Consider the following 17,887-nt stretch of genomic DNA (forward strand, 5'->3'; position numbering starts at 1 on the left):
ATCCATCTGCACTACCATCTCAAGCCCCCCTTACGGGAGAATCGGCTTGGTTTACATTATTGGTCAGGGGCCTAGATCGGTTAAACCGTTTATTTTCGGTCCCGAGACCTTCACCCAAGAAAAAGAGACACAGATCCTCTAACCCCCTTCTGTCCCTCTCTGATTTAGAGAGATCCTCAGAAGAGAAGTGTGAGGTTTTAGATTCCGATTCCGCACAGGTTACAGATCCAGAGGAGTCTCCCAGATATCAGGGGATTGATGACCTGGTGGTAGCAGTGTGTCAGACACTGGGACTTCTAGACATAGAGGAGACTAGATCTACAGATTGTAGTCTATTTAAAAATGTCAGAAGATGGGTGATCCATTTTCCTCCATCTGTGGAGTTGAAAGAGATTGCAGAAGCATCCTGGAAACAACCTGACCGTAGGTTTGTTATTCCACAAAGGTACCCGCTACAGGAAGATTATCTAATCCGTTGGAAACGGGTCCCAAGAGTGGATATGCCAGTGGCATGCTTAGCTCGCCACACCACGCTACCTGTTCCAGGGACAGCATCCCTGCAGGACATCACTGACTGTAAAATGGAGGCTTTCTTAAAGTCCATCTACACGCCAACAGGTACTTCATTCAGACCCATGTTTTCATCAGCTTGGGTCACCAGAGCTATGGAAACATGGGCTGACCAGTTGGCTACAGCTTTGCAAGATTCTAACTTGCTTCCCCTTGCCCTTTACCTCAAGGAGGCTTCAGGGTACGTCTATGTACGACTATGTAGTCTGTTTCTGCAACAGCAGTGATGGCTAGGAGGGCCCTATGACTGAGGTCCTGGGTGCGGGCACTGAATCTAAGAAGTCCTTGGAGTCCCTCCCTTATTCCAGTGGATTGTTATTGGCCCGGAATTGGACAGCATAATTTGCCAGGCCACAGGAGTCAAAAGTACCTTCTTACCAGTCAATGTCCCAAAGCCTAGGACACCCAAGTTTGGCTTATTTATTCAGCCCTTTCGAGGGGGCCCATCTGGTGCCATTCAGGTCCAGACCATTTGGCACCAGAGGACACTCGCACCAAGGTAGGCCTTCCTCCTCCTAATCCACAAGTCGTCCCTCTTCTAAGCTCCCGGATTAAACGGCAGCGTGACGCCCACCCCCCCTTCTAGCGGCTGCGGGAGTGGGGGGACGTCTGCTTCTGTTCAGAGATCAGTGGGCAGAGTCCTCGGAGGACAGTTGGATTTGCGGGATCATGACAAAAGGTTACATAATAGACCTAGTGGGCCCAGCACATTGTGGGTTTTTTGCAACAAGCTTGCCCCGCCACCCACAAAGAAGGCAGGCAATGCTTCTCTGCGTTGCCTCTTTTCTTTCTGCAGGAGTTATCCAAAAAGTTCCAAAAGACCAAAAGAGACAAGGGTTCTACTCCAACCTCTTTTTAGGCCAAAAGCCAGAGGGCTCCTTTCGCCCCATCTTAAATCTAAAACAGTTGAACCTTCACCTGCAGGTAGTGAGATTTTGAATGGAATCCCTGAGGTCAGTTATCAACAGACTGGAATCAAACCAGTTCATGGCGTTGATGGATATCAAAGATGCCTACTTGCACGTTCCTATCTGGAAGGCATATCAGGCTCTTCTCACATTCACGGTGGGATTTTCTCACTACCAGTTCACGGCTCTCTCATTCGGCCTTACAATTGCACCAAGGGTGTTTGCAAACATTATGGCAGTGATGGCGGCTTATCTTCATTCCAGAGGAATGCAATTGGTGCCCTACCTGGACAATTTACTAATCAAGGCTGCTTCGGCTCACCTGCTCGAGCAACATTATGCATGTCTTCTTATGCATGCGCCTACTAGGAAAGATGATGTCGACCTTTGAGACTCTCCCTTATGGTCAAATCCACTCTTGTTGCTTCCAATGGGACCTCCTAAAAAAATGGTCAGGATCCCATCAGAAGTTAGAATGTCAATTGATTCGCTTGTCACCGGAAGCGGGACAATCCCTCAGATAGTGGATAGCCCGGGACAACTTGCTAGTCGGCAGGTCCTTTGCCCCATGGTCTTGGATCTTAGTATCCACAGACGTGAGCCTATAGGGGTGGGGGGCTGTGGCCCTTCATCTGAAACTTCAGGGGCTATGGTCTGCTCAGGAGACCTCTCTCCCCATCAACATACTGGAACTAAAAGCCATGTTAAAAGCCTTACAGGGCACACAGTTCATCCTTCAGGACTAACCGGTCCATCTGCAGTCTGACAATGCCACGGCAGTGTCGTAAGTCACCAGACAGGGAGGCACCGGGAGTTCAAGAGCAATGGAGGTGACGACTCAGATTTTCACCTTGGCTGAAAACCATGTCCCCGCCATTTCTGCATTCTTTATTCCAGGCATCCAGGACTGGCAAGCAGACTATCTAAGCCGGCATGCAATTCTGCCGGGGGAATGGTCTCTTCATCCGGCGCGTTTTCAGTCTCTGGTCGTCCGATGGGGGACCCCGGACCGAGACCTAATGGCGTCTCATCACAACAGAAAGGTCCTACAATTTTGCTCAAGGGCAAGAGATCGCTTGGCAGTGGCAGTAGATGTAATGACAATGCCCTGGTACTTTAGGTTAGGATACCTATTACCTCCCATTTCCATGATTCCCTGCATCCTTCGGAGAGTCAAGCAGGACGGACCGCCAGTCATACTGGTGGCTCCAGCTTGGTCGCGGAGGGTCTGGTATCCAGAAATACTGTTGATGGAGGTAGGTCCAGGTCTTAGGTTACCTCTCCGAGAAGACCTTATACTACAGGGATCATTCCAACGTCAGGACTTACCGCGGCTGAATTTAATGGCATGGCTGTTCAAGCCAACCTTTGAAAAACCAGAGGGTTCTCTTCACAAGTAGTGGATAACATCATTAAAACCAGTCTCTGCTCATATCTACCACCGTATCTGGCCTCCATACATTAGATGGTGTGAGAACCGGACCTGCCACTCTAATTCGTTCCGCCTCTCTAGGTTTCTTGCTTTTCTCCAGGATGTCCTGGATAGGGATCTTCACCTAGGATCCTTAAGTGCCGATTTCGTCTCTTTCAGTGTTTTTTCACCATCGCCTGGTAGACATACTGGATGTCAGGACCTTCCTACAGGGAGTCCTGCATATCCAGCCTCCATATGTTCCACCCACGGCACCCTGGTATCTTAATCTGGTCCTTATGCTTCAAGAACATCCCTTCAAACCTTTGCAGACTGCGGATTTATGGTTGTTAACATGGAAAGTTGTTTTTCTACTTGCAATTGCCTCAGCTTATAGAGTTTCAGAGCTGGGGGTGCTATCATGTCGAGATCCTTATCTGGTGTTTCACGACAATGGGGCAGTTCTCAGAACAGTTCCTTCCTTCCTGTCAAAAGTTGTTTCCGGTTTTCATGTAAACCAAGAAATAGTGGTTCTGGTGTTCACGGACGATCCACAAGTGTCTGGAACAGGATCTATGGAATTTCTGGATGTAGTCAGAGCTCTCCGAATCTATATCCATAGGACATCAAAGATTCGTCGCACAGATTTTTTGTTTATTTTATTTGACGTCTCAAAACGTGATTGGTCGGCCTCCAAGCAATCTATTGCTAGATGGCTTACGTCTACTATTAAGCAGGCTTATATAAATGCTAACCGACCTGTGCCAGATCGTATTGTTGCCCATTCTACACGTTCTGTGGGGGTGTCTTGGGCTGCGTGAAAAGGGGACTCGGCGGACCAGTTGTGCAGTGCAGCCACCTGGTCCTCGGTCCATACTTTTTCTAAATTTTACCAATTCAATGTCTTTGCGTCGGCAGATGCCAGTTTTGCCCGTAGTGCTCTACGGGCTGTCAGAGCAGTCCCTCCCTTAAGGGAGCTGCTTTGGAAAGTCCCCATGGTAGCAGTGTCCCCCAGATAGGATGAAAGAGAAAAGAGGACTTACGATAAATCCGTTTCTCTGATTCCATCTGGGGGACACTGTGTTCCCTCCCTTCTGCTCTTCTGCTGTTTGCTCTTTGGTTGGTTGACTCCCCTTCCTTGGGGATTTATACTTAAATTGAAGGCTACAGGGGGGATGCAGAGGGGAGGGGTTTGTCAGCAGCATACAGTAACAAAGTTAACTAGTTAAGTGCCAAACTCCTCCCCTTCACACAACCCATGGTAGCAGTGTCCCCCAGATGGAATCAGAGAAAAGGATTTATCGTGAGTATAAAAATCATCTTATTTCTTTTAGTAGACCTAATTGAAAAATGTAAAAATGTTTGCGTTTTATAATTCTCATTACATTTATGCAAATGTTTATGTTGACTTGTGATATAGAGAGGCACCATTTAAATTGCCACCTCAGGTAGCAAAATGACCAGTTAAGTCCATACTGAGGTAAGTAATAAAAAAATACTAAAGACACTTTTGTTGTTCTGCCTTCAGGTAGTAATGTCCTCTGGAAAGTCATCTGAAAAAGGAAGAGAAGAAATCGGAGAGAAGAACAGTGGAAGGTAATAAATGTGATCTAATGATATACATAGAGTTTGCACGTTTTTGTGAATATACAATAAAACCTAAGAATATAACAAGCACACAAATATAAAAATATCCAAAAATCCAAATATATATTATATTGTAGCCATTAGGTCTTGTACCATATACTTTGGTGAATCATGAAACCATCTTTTTGTGAACATTAACATCAACTTGTTTACTAATTCACAACAAATAGAATATTGTGCACCCACACCGCTCGTGTGTGTGTGTGTGTACTTGAATCAAATGCTAAGAAAGCCTCAAACAGAATTTTAATCTGCATTTAGGGACATTGGCTGGACTCCACTTTTGCCTTGCCCTCTATGGCGTGACCTTTCTCGTTGGATTAGACCCACAGGCATCCTTTGTTGTTGTTGTTGTTAAGATCTTAAATCTCCCTGTCATTGTGTGTACTTTCCTGCCAGTTTTTTTTGTGTGACTATATACAGGTTTCCATGCTACAATTGGTACAAACCGCCTATCCGCAACGACTCGCTCTGCCTTATCAGTGTGTCCCAGCCGTCGCCATTATGGCCAGGACGTCATTTCCTCTTCCGTCCTGACTGTTGCCAGACAATGGTCGGGACACTCTCCCGGCATGATCTACAGCCTGGCGTATGCAAGTAATAATTTTTATTAAGTTCTGTGGCACTGATTGGGGAGTGCAGGGATGTGATCAACCTTACTAATGGCAGTGGAGTCCTGCCATTAGTAAGGTTGGTTGTGCATTTCTTTATACATATTTCAGGGTATGCCTATGACCTATGCCAGCCCTAAATTGTAATTAATTAGCAGCCTCCTAAGGCTGATTTTCAGCCTGTGCTCTCTTTCTTGAATATTTCATCATAGTATTTAAGGCAGGGAGGGCTTAAACATCACTTCCTACTCCCGGCTGCTCTGCGCATGCCTGTCCCGTTGCCTAGTAAAAGGATGCGATTTAGAGCTCTAGCTGCTGATGTCACTGCCGCCTGAGATTTTGCTTTCTCCTGGTTCATTTACCTTGTTCACCAAAGACCTCTCCTCCGGCCTGAATCCTTTCCAGTGGACCAGATACTGAGGCTGGCAACGGGAGAAGCGGAAGTCTAGGAGGGGACTAGCCTCATACTCATTATAAGACATTGTTCTTATGGAGGATAGTCGGGAGGGTTCCTGAAAGAATTCAATAAGCACCAATGGCTTGAGTGAAATATGAAAGCAGCTGCGGATTCTGAGGGAGGGAGGTAGACAAAGTCACATGGTTGATGACCTGAATGATACTGAACGCACCAATAAAGCGAGGAGCCAACTTCATAGAGGGAACCCGAAGCTTTCAAATTGCGTTTGGAAAGCCAGACTTTATCTCCAATGTGAAGGAGATGGAAGGCTTTCCGACGACGGTCCGCGGACTGTTTATATTGTTGGGAGGCCTCTGTGAGTGTAGTCTTGGTCTGTGTCCAGATACAAGAGTAAACACGTACCAGAGCTTCTGCCGCTGAAACAGAAGAACCAGGACTAGAAGCAAACTCTGGTAAGGTAGGATAGATTCGAAAAATTGTGAAGAAAGTCGAGGAGCCCGTGGATAGAGATTGTTGTGTGTGAATTAGGCCCAAGGGAGAAGGTTGCTCCAGTCAGACTTGCAAAGTAAAAGAGTTCTAGATCCTGATTGACTTGTTCTGTCTGACAGTGAGTCTGGTAATGGTAACCAGAGAAGAATTTTAAGTAAGCACCCAAACTCGTTACTGAAGGATCTCCAAAAGCGTGAAACGAACTGGACACCTCAGATAGAGTTGATGTCACGTGGGCATCTGTGAAGCCAGAAGATCCTTTTTTTATTATTATTTTTTTAAATATAGAGGCCAATTCGGAAGCAGACGATAGACCTTTACAAGGGATAAAGTGGGCATTTTAGAAAAGTGTTCCACCACGACGGAGATGGCTTTGAAACCATAGCTCACAGGTAAATTCGTAATAAGGCAACCAAACATGCCCCAAATAGAAGAGACAGGCAGCCATCCCTGCTTGGCTGATGAGATGGAGGAACGGCGACTGACAAATCATCTGAGCAGGATTAACTTTAGCTATTGATTAATAATTCTCCTGCTAGTCACTGAGTAGCAAATAAATCGCTGGCTAAGGATACACCAGGAAATAAACAGTAACTAATATTGATCTTTCTGCTCAAGTCACCTATAGTTGTTGATGTTAGCAGATCTCCCATCAGCTGTACATAGGATCATTTCTGTTGTTATACACTGGTAGGGTGGTAGAAGACAAGGTAAAAGCTCGGTCGCTGACGATACTGTGGCTGAATTTGCCCAGTTGGAGCGGTCTCAATCTGTGTGCAGACCTTCTCCTAATTCCCCTGCCTCTGTGGAGAGTGGGGTGGATTCTGTTTCAGGTTCGCTTAGCCAGGGACTTGTAGTTGTGGATTCTGAAGAACCGGCCTGGGTACGTGGTCTTGTGGCCTTGGTACTGGGTTTGGTCTCCTTTTTTTCCTCCTTAGACAGTATGCTGTATTCCGCTCTGCCATCCTCCTCCCGATAAACGCAGGCGGGTGGTGGCACCCCTGCAGGGAGATAAGTCAGATTCTGATAGTTCTTCCTAGGAGGAGGGTGAGTTAGTGGTTGATTTTGATGTCTTCTTATGTGGAAGAAGTTCCCTCTGACCGTCGGGGTGTAGAAGATTTGATACGGGCTGTGCGCCAGTTACTGAAGATTCCTGAGGCGGTATTACTTCTTATTTTCTGCTACTCATTCCTCTCCCTTTGCAGCCAAGCATCTGACTTGCCTTTCTCATTGCTTTGTTACATTGCTTACCTGCTTTTAAGTCACCTGAAATAGTGACTCCTAGATCCCTTTCCTCAGTAGTTTCCATTATAGTACCATTAATACTGTTTTTAGCCTTTGGGTTTTTGAGATTCAAGTGCTTGATTTTGCATTTTTTGTGATATAAACTGTAGTTGCCAACTCTCTTGACCATTCTCCTAGACCATCGGTCATTTGTTTTACCCCTCCTGGTGTGTCTACCCTGTTGCATATCTTTGTGTCATCTGCCAAAAGGCATACTTTCCCTTCAATACCATTTGCAATGTCACCAATAATGATATTAAAAAGAACTGGTCCAAGTACAGATCCTTGAGGTACTCCAATGGTAACCTTTCTCTTCTGTGAATGCACTCCATTTACTGTAACTCTCTGATTTCTATCCTGCAACCAAGATCTTATCCATTCAACCACCTTAGAATCCAGTCCTAAACTTTCAAGTTTATTTAACATTCTCAATGTGGGACAGTGTCAAAAGCTTTACTAAGATTTAAATAATCTACATCTACACCCCCCTGGTTTATTACTTTAGTGACCCAGTCAAAAAAAGTCAAAAAGATTTGTTTGACATTATCTTCCCCCAGTAAAGCCATGCTGTTTGGGATCCTGTAAGTTACTAGATTTAAGATATTCTACAACTCCTTCTTTTAAGAGTGTTTCCATCAATTTCCCTACTACTGCTGTATGTCTAACTGGTCGGAAGTTGCTTGACTCTTTCTTTCAGTTTTGTGCAGTGGGACTACATTCGCTCTTTTCCAGTCCTCTGGAATTACTCCTGTAGCTAGTGACTGTTTGAATAATTATGTTAATGGTGTTACCAGTACCCCTTTAATTTCTTTTAGTATCCTTGAATCTATCCCATATGGTATCATTGATTTATCTACTTTCAGTTTTGAGAGTTCTATTGGGAACTTCTACTCTGTAAATGTACTTGTATCCGCCTCGTTTTTATGAATATATACTTGCAACTTAACTTGCCCCTGCCTCTCTCTTTCTGTAGAGAGCACTGACTACTAAAAATTAAGATGATCTACAATTACCTTATCTTCCTCAACAAGACTCTCACTCTCTTTAGACTTGTTTTTCTCCTTTCACTTATATACCTGGATCCTAGGTTCCCTCCCACATTTGCATGAGATATTCTGTCACCATTTGTAAGAATTATGTCTAATATTGCGTCTTTGTCAGTGGGCCCCTCACCATTTGCTTGAGAGATGCTCCCTGCAAGGAATTAATAAATGTCCCTACTTCTAGTGGAACTTGCAAAAGACCCCTCTCAGTTCAAATGAGGTAGAATAAAGTCTCTCATGTTTTTTTCTCTCCTTTCAATGGCATTTTATTGATGTCCGTGTTTCCGTGGGGTGGGTTTCCTCCGGGCACACATTATTCCTCCCACAATCCAAAAACATACTAGTAGGTTGATTGGCTACTATCAAATTGACACTAATCTGTCTGTGTGTGTTATGGAATTTAGACTGTAAGCTCTATTGGTGCAGGGACTGATGTGAGTGTGTTCTCTGTAGAACACTGCAGAATTAGTGGCGCTATATAAATAAATGATAATGATGTCTTGCAATAGATTCTTGTCCAGTTCCTCTTCCTGACTTGGTGGTCTATAGATCTCCTCAGTACGAAGAACAGCCTTCATCGCCATTTCTATGGTCACTCAAAGGGACTCAGTTGTTGGCCGGTAGACCATCTTCTGAACTGCTTACTTTGGAGGAGAGAGCTACGGATTTCTTTGAAGAGGTGGCCCTGGATGCGGGGCTCGTTGGAGTGCAGATTTCTGCCTCAGCTCCTTGGACTCTCTATCTGAAGTCCTGGAGGGCTGATGTTGAGTCTGAAAAGGCTCTGGAAACAATTTCTTTTTCTGGGGCTGTTTTGTTTGGGCCTCAGCTTGATAAAATTATCAGTCAAGCAACAGGAGGTAAAAGTAACCCTCTATGGTCGGTCATGGTGAGAGCCCGTCTTCTTTTTTTCAGGGATCAGCCATGGTTTATATCTAACATTGATGCCTGGGTAAAGGGAGTACATGATCAATCTCCTTGTTTTTCCTCCCAGGCGGTTCTTTTCCACGGGGCTTCCCACATGTCCAAGAAAGTGACTGGCTCTGCGAGAGGCCATCCGCTCCTTTAATTCTTCCGGATTAGTTATACCTGTTCAGGAAACACAAAAAGGTTTAAGGATTTATCCGAAACTTATTCTTGATCAAAAAATCCAAAAGTTCGTTCAGGCTGATTTTGAATCTGAAATCTTTGAACACCCAGGTCAGAGTACCCAGATTCAAGATGGAGTCTTTGCGGTCGGTGATTCACAGTATTGAACAGGGGGGAGTTCATGGTGGCTCTAGACATCAAGGATGTCTGTCTGCATGTTCCCATCTGGGAGGTCATCAGTCCCTCCTCAGGTTTGCAGTTCAGTCAGATTACTACCAATTTTGGGTTTCACCAAGATCATAGCTGTGCCTGTAGCTGTCCATGGGGATTGCAATTGACCCTTATCTGGACAATCTTCTGAAAGTGGAGTTCCCGGAGGTACTCCTGTCTCATACCCAGACTCTAGTGTCCTACGGTTGGATCTTCAACTTCAAAATGTCCAAGTTGATTCCAACCTAACGGATGATCTTTTTGGGATTTATAATCGACACCCAATTACAGCGGGTGCTCTTGCCCTTGGACAAAATTCAAGCTTTACAAAAGATGGTAAGATCTCTGTTGGTTGTCAAACAGACCTCTGTTCACTTCTGCATGAGGATTCTGGTCAAACTGGTCTTGCCTTTCGAGGCTGTCCAGTTTGCTTAATTTCATGCTCTGGAGCTCCTGTCCATTGGAAGACAGTAGGCGCCCACCCTTTTATCTTTTTGTTTGACATGTTGTCTCTTTTGTTCAAGAAAATATTATTGTTTTCCTCTTTCTCTGTTGTTTTTTCTCTCTATTGTCTCCTTTACTGTCGGGCTTGGTTATACATAAACTGAAGCCTAAACAGGAAGGGTGGGTATAGAGGGGGAGGAGCTAGGGCTAGCTAACAACTTTCTTGAAGTGCCACACGCCTATCTTGCCTATGCTATATCTCAATGTCCCCGATACCCCCCCAAAGGACTAGGAGAAACAGATTTTTCTCAAGTATAACAATGCTATATTTCACTGCAATCTCTAGATATGGTACATCTTAGAAAGCATTCAGGATAAGGAAAGATTATGACAACTAAATCAAGGATACATGCAAGAAAAGTGATACCATAACATTATACATATATGTAGAGTAAGTAAAGAACTTCGGAATTGCACCCAGCATACAGAACAAGAAATGTGTTATTGCGCAATGATACCAATTACAAGGCAATGACATTTTATACTTTGACCCACCATATAAAATCTGAAATCTCTCTAACAAGACACTAGCGCTGTATATGCAAAATGCTGTGTGCGCAGGCGACAATACTTAAAACCAGTCAGTTATTTGGTAGCTCACTATGCCTTCTATGCTCCCCACATTAAGCCATCACTGTGCTCTCCGTATCACACCAGTAGTGTTCCCCTGATCATGTTACCACTGTTCCCTCTACATCCTACAACTGTGCGCCATAGCATCACCGTGCCCACTCACTGCCCAATTTCATAACTGTTCCTCCTCACTTTAGATCATGCCCTGTGTGCTCCTTGCCTTCACTCTGTCCCCTCACTTTTCCACCACTCCATAACTGTGACCCTTCACTCTGCCTTGTTCCATCCCTGTGCCCCATGCTATTACTGTGTCCCTTATATTTACCCTTGTAATGGGAGGGCAGGACTGTGTCCCACATCATCAGCAGTGATCAAAATGTTTCTGCCCTTCAGCTTCTCCAGTCCCCCCACTCCTCAGTCGATCATTTGATGTGTTACAGCCATGGTTACTGCAATGTGTGACGTCACGTGAAGGAGGCACAAAATGCATCCCTTGAATCTGTTCATTTCTGTCCATAGCGTTTTTCGTTGTGTGGATTATCTTTCTTCATTTTAGATTATATGGGGCCAAGAAAAGAACAAAGATTTTAGGTATTTGATAGGCAGCCAAATTTGCTTTGAAATTATGGGGGGTCATATTAATTTCTTAATAAAGGCACCATTTATAATTATTAATTTAAACAAGGGGGCACTACTATTTATATTAATAATACTGGGGACACAGTGATTTTTTTTATCAATGGGGCAACACTTGTAGTGCATGCTCTTGTGACACTACAAGTGCAAATATGCTCTGTTGCACATGTGCATGTTGGCACTTGTAGCACCAAAATAGTGTATTTTAAGCGCATAACCCTGGTATCCTTAGGCAAGGGGTACCAGGAGGAGCCCAATGCTACTTGGCTGTGGCCCAGTACTCTGGGGCCCCATCATTTTTTCAAGCATACCCTAGAGGACCGGATCCAATCCTGACTTATAGAACATGGATGGGAGGGATTTTCTTTAAAAAAAAAAAAAAAATCCTTTAAATTTTTACCATTCTGATAAGCAAGCCATTTCAGCTAACTTGACTGTCTGAACCAGCTCTGTTTTCTGCAGTTTGGCAATCCACTGCTTAATACATTGAGTGGTTTGTATACTTTCCATGTATTAAAATTGTGATTATGGTTTGAAATAATGCGATTTGGCCTTTAGTTAATTGCACGCTCCAGTGCGGGCTCTCTCTGCTCTCGGAGCCGCACTTCCAGATATCGGCGGTCACATGACCGCTACTCAGGGCGGGGAATTCAAACTTGTTAGTGTCAGAGCAAAGTGTCCATTCACTTCATGGATTTCTTGTGCTACTCGGTTCCTTGCCTGACTCCTGTGTACCAGTGCTGCCTGTTTGACTATTCTCGTTCTCCTGCGTTCATGTATTATCTCGGCTTGTTGACTATCTGCTGCTAACTCCTTGTGTACCAGACCCGACTATTCTGACCTTGAACTCCGCCTTCTGATTTTGTCTCTGCCGCCCAATCGTGTACCGAACCTGGACTTTATTCACTCTTAGACCATCTGCTGATTCTGTACCTTGCCTACCGATTGTATAACAGATCCAGCTTGTCTGACTACGAGATTTTCTTTCCACCACCTACTTGTACTACTTGCCTAATCTCCGCTAGTGCTACATCTGGAGGCAGGCCAGTGGACTGAGACCTGCAAGCTCTCGGCAGCTAAGTCCATTCTTGGTGAATACCGGGGAGCTCGCTTGACTCCGCACCTCTGGTCGGCCAGCGCCAATCTAGATTAGCACCAGATCCTATAACCAGTTTTATAAAAGTGCTTGAAAAACCTAACAATTATTGTGTGCATAGATACTAAAAGTAGGACATAAAATCACTTGCACAAACTATTCTCTCTAGAAATATCAAGCCACTGACATTGATAGGCTGGTGGGACTTGGCATATGCCAAGTATATGCATATTTTCACTAACCTCTAACTGAAATGTAGCATTTCTTTCAATTATGAATGTATGCAACAAACTACAGTAACATTAGCAGTACATGTGAATTGTCAACAATAGAAATAGGCTTCCAGTGACTGCCAAAAGGGTCAATAGCACAAAATAGGTTAAGAAACCCTGCCATGGATGGTCACAAATACCTGCAGAAAGTTACACGTTTCTGTTGAAACTGCTATGCTGTTGATGCAGGACTATTGTAGGAACCCTGTTGTGCCAGTGTCCAGCACCCTGCCTCTTATACTGGTGTCGAAGTCAGTAAATTGGATAAAGTCATTTCAATTAAAGTCTAGCAAACTTGGTTGTCTTTGTCTGAAAAGATGCGTACGGTAGGCATCGACGTACAAGGGCACGCTACGGCGTGAAAGGGCGTACGCATCCACTACACGTGGCAGCAACAGTAATTGGTCTTTTACTATACATTCGCACAAACACGCATACTTATAAAATAGTATACATTAATGGTAGTTGCAACACATAGTCAGTTATGTCGAAATATAGTAGTATTTATATGTTATATCAGAGTTACATGCATATTAGTGAAATACACGGAACGGGTTAAAGGAATAACATCATGAGTGGTATCATAATGAACCTTGTTACATATCCTACTGTTTGGTTCACTCTGCGAGGGAATCGCAGAGTGCATACGCAAGTTATGAATGATAGGGAATTATGAACTACTTAAGACTAAGGAATCCTGGCGGGAAGAGCAGAGCATACCCCCTGCAGAGATCACCCCCTCCTTTGGATTCCTTAGGATGAACCAGCCAATGATTGACGACCCCTTGGACATTCCTGAGACCCGGACCAATAGATGCAAGCCATACCATCTTCATTGTATTACTGTATTTGATCGTGTGTATATAAGCAGCAGCTTGTGATCCAGTATGCAGACATCTTGTCCCCAGACTTCAGGATTGAATGACTGCACTGGATCCAGAGCGCCTGCGATAAGTAACGGCTGTATTTACTATTACTTCACTTGAGCATATTATTCTACTTATTGCGAATAAATCTTTGTGCTTTGGAAACACAAATCGAGGTTCGACAATCGTTATTGGTTAGCGACGATACGCACATTAACAATTTGGGGGCTCGTGAGCTTTGGAGGTTTCATTGCCGATGATACGCAAGACCAACGGATTTCGGTTCCTCAACAAAGGGTGGAGACGCGTCATAAACGGGTAAGAACGCATGGTGTTCAAAACCTGAATTTTACTCTGTGTTGCCAAACCGAATGTCCGTTTTGCATTATCTAGGGCACGCTAACTAGAACCTAGGGACAAAAGAGAAAACTGTTTCTTTTTTCTGTCATTGTGCGTTTTAACTGTATTACATTGCTTAGCGTATGTGTATTTCCTGCTGTGCGTACGCGAACTTCCGGTAGATTTGCCACGTGGTTAAACAATCAATTTGATAGTTATACATGCATAGTATAAATCACTTGTGAAAGTCTCTGAAACACTATCACTATTGTTGGGAATATTGTTGATTTTCTGCGCAGAAAACTAAGGTGTATGTGTTTTGTGATTGTATGATTTTGAAGTGAAAGTTGATTTACTGTCAAAAAGACAGGGATATCGGTTGCCGCTTGACGAAGCGGGCTTGCAACCGAGGTAGTATACAAGGCAGGTATACTGGCAGCAAAAGCCCTGTTTGAAAAGAGAACAGTTAAAAAGCTTTTGGAAACTTTCTCCCCAAGAGTAATCGCAAAGTTTAGTGATAGTTAGTATTGCTAAGCGGTGCGATCGGACTGCATGGTTGTACAACCGTGCTTGTGACTTGGGTTGAACGGCTGAGAGGAATTACGCTGGTACAAACGGGTATAAAACCCCGGTACTACCAGTTCAGTAATACTCAACAGAATTTTATGGAGAGGCAGGATATCGAGGAGCTGATATTTCTGTTGTACCCTGTTTTAAGCCAGTTTCAACCAAGTGTATCTGAAAATGAAGATGAACCCACTGTGATTTCGGCCATTGCCCATGCTGTTAGTGTACTAGAGGCTCAGCGCAAGTATGAGAAAATGGCTGAGATAGGTGAGAGTAGCGTGATCACTAGAAGTGAAAGCGTTTTAAATCTAGAACTAGCAAATCCTGTAGTGTCCCCTGAAGTTAGTGTACCAGAGGGTGCGTTCCCAGTCCGCACAATATCAGTTCCCAATGGGAAACCGGACAAGGATGGTGTAGTTCCTTTAAGAAATGTTACAATGCATTGTCCCTGGACTAGATCAGAATTACGTTCCATTATGACTGAATTCCCAGATCCTAGAAAAGAGTTGGCTAAGTGTCAGAAATTTGTTAAAGACTTAGGAAATGCCCACGAACCAACCAATAAGGATTGGCGTGTAGTGTTGAGGGCGTGTCTTCCTCCCAATACTAACATACAAAAATTCATTGAAGATTGTTTGTTGAAGGAAGATGACACCTTGACTGATGAGATTAACCAAAAGAATATAGAACAAATTGTCAAACATTTAGCCATCTATTTTCCAGTAGTAGTAAATTGGAGTAAGATTTTCACCATTAAGCAAAAGGATAGTGAAACAGCAGCAGACTATTTTTCTAGGGCGCTAGCATCAATAACACACTTTACCGGAGTAACTGACATAAGAGAGGATCCACATCACAGGGAAGTAGCTGTAGGAGTGTTAATGGATGGTCTTAGGGAAAATTTAAAAACCAGGGTACAAACCTCATTACCTAACTGGAGAGGTATCACAGTAGACTCTCTTAGGGAGTCTGCTGTGGAACATGACAAAAATATCTTTAGGAAAAAAGAAGAGAAAGGTGATAGGTTGATGACGGTGAGTATTCAGGCTTTAGAAGGAATACACACACAACCACAATCATACCAAGCATACAACTCAAGTAAAAAGGCCATGGTATGTTTTCGCTGTAAGAAAGAGGGACACATAAGGAGATTCTGTCCAGAAGCAAGGAAAGAAACATCAAGGGGGAAATCATATAGGTATCCTCCACGGAAAAACACACATAGGCAAGAGAACACACAGCTACCCGCGCATATTATAGCAGCAAATGCTGCGCGAGAAAATAATAGTCAGCGCTAGGGGTCAGGTCATACCTGTAGTCTACAGCCAGTGAGGTTAACTGAGAGTCAGAGTGAAGAACCAACAATGATAGTTGACATAGCTGGTAGGAAACAAACTTTTCTTGTAGATACAGGGGCGGCCCGATCTGTGATAACCTCTCCTTTCAATCTACAGGTGACCAGTAAAACCATTCCAGCTATTCCAGCTATGGGGGTGACGGGAAAAGTGTTACATTATCCTCTAACTAAACCCGCTGAAGTTACTATCGGCCCTCTGCATACTAAGCATTCGTTTCTCTTAGCTGCAGCGGCTCCTACTAACTTACTAGGGAGAGACTTGTTATGTAAAATGGGATGTGTCATATACTGTACTTCAGATGGTGTGTTCCTAGATATACCCGAGAAGGTTGCACATGAGGTACAGGACATATTGGACACCCCTCAAAGGTTAATGTTACACTCTCCTGTTATAGAACAAAGTACATCTCAAGTAAAGGGGATGTTGCTGGAAATACCAGGTTCCCTATGGACCAGAGATGGACAGGACACTGGACTGATGGCAAACGTAGCCCCTGTCATGGTCAATCTAAAAAGTGGTAGGATAGCTCCAAAAATCCCACAGTATCCATTAAAACCGGAGGTGGAACTAGGGGTATATCCTGTTATTGAGAGGCTGTTACAACAAGGGATTTTAATTCGTACAGCCAGTACAGCAAATAGTCCCATTTTCCCTGTGAAAAAGAGTGGGGGGAGGGGCTATAGATTAGTCCAGGACTTAAGGGGAATTAACAAAGTTGTTGAGAGCCAATTCCCCGTAGTGCCAAATCCAGCTGTCATCCTCATGCAGATTCCACCGTCTGCCAGTCATTTTACTGTCATTGATCTATGTTCTGCTTTCCTTTCAGTCCCTCTTCACCCTGACTGCCAATACCTTTTTGCATTCTCCTACAGGGGAGTGCAATACACATGGACCAGACTACCCCAGGGGTTCATTGACAGCCCCAGTATTTTCTCCCAAGCCTTACATGACTGTTTGCAATCCTTTCAACCCCACAATGGGTCTGTTCTAATTCAGTATGTGGACGATTTGTTGTTGTGCTCTGATTCTTTTATGTCATGTTTACATGATACTAAATTGTTGTTGCTTCATCTTTCACAAACAGGGCTCAAGGTGGCAAAGGATAAATTACAGCCATGTCAGACTAAGGTCAAATACTTAGGACACTGCCTCACTAAGGGGCTAAGACACCTGACAACCGACAGAATTGAGGCCATACAACACATGACCCTGCCGCAGAGCCAGAAGCAGATTCGTACTTTCTTGGGGATGTGTGGATACTGTAGGTCCTGGATCCCAGGTTTTTCTATTCTGGCATTACCATTGCAGGAGCTAGTCTCTTCCTCAAAACCAGAACGTGTCGTACACACAGAAGAGTCAGAGCAAGCGTTCTTTAACCTTAAAGATAGTCTGACAAGAGCACCTGCATTGGGAATACCTGATTATGAAAAGCCTTTTGAGCTATTTTGTACAGAAGCTGATGGCTGTGCAGCAGGTGTCCTCGCACAGAAACATGGTGACGCTAGCAGACCGGTAGCATACTACAGTGCACAATTAGACAATGTGGCAAGGTCACTCCCAACATGTCTCAGAAGTGTAGCAGCAACGGCCCTTCTAGTAAGTAAGAGCGAGGATGTAGTATTAGGACATAATTCAACCATCTATACACCCCATGCTGTATCAGCTCTGTTAAATTCAGCCCAAACCAGACATGTTTCTTCAGTTAGATTCACAAAGTGGGAACTAGCCCTGATGGCACCCTCAAACATCACCATCAAACGATGTAGCACCCTAAATCCAGCTACATACCTTCCGTATGTGTCTCAAGAGACACAAAGGGTGGGAGGTGAGGAGACCCTGGTTGATGATGAGTTAGGCAAGAATACTGACACGTATGACTGTATGGAACACCTGAATCAGACCTTTACTGCAAGGCCCGACATACGTGACACCCCCTTAGAAAATGTAGATTTTACGTTTTATACAGACGGAAGTTGCCATAGACAAACAGAGACAGGAG

General features: G+C 44.1%; 1 protein-coding gene across 2 annotated transcripts in view; it reads left to right on the forward strand.

The window, feature by feature from the left end:
• LOC142145880 (uncharacterized) overlaps window positions 1-17,887 on the forward strand; it is a 110,711-nt gene that overhangs the window by 82,767 nt on the left and 10,057 nt on the right. Inside the window, exon 10 of one of the 2 annotated variants that reach the window (XM_075204606.1) lies at window positions 4,418-4,485. In XM_075204606.1, coding sequence (XP_075060707.1) covers window positions 4,418-4,446 — 29 coding nt within the window. In that variant the 3' untranslated portion in view covers window positions 4,447-4,485. The remainder of the gene's footprint in view (window positions 1-4,417; window positions 4,486-17,887) is intronic. The other variant, XM_075204605.1, reaches the window with a different exon arrangement.

The sequence above is a fragment of the Mixophyes fleayi genome, chromosome 1, assembly GCF_038048845.1.
Source record: "Mixophyes fleayi isolate aMixFle1 chromosome 1, aMixFle1.hap1, whole genome shotgun sequence".
In the NCBI taxonomy this organism is placed as follows: Eukaryota; Metazoa; Chordata; class Amphibia; order Anura; family Limnodynastidae; genus Mixophyes; species Mixophyes fleayi.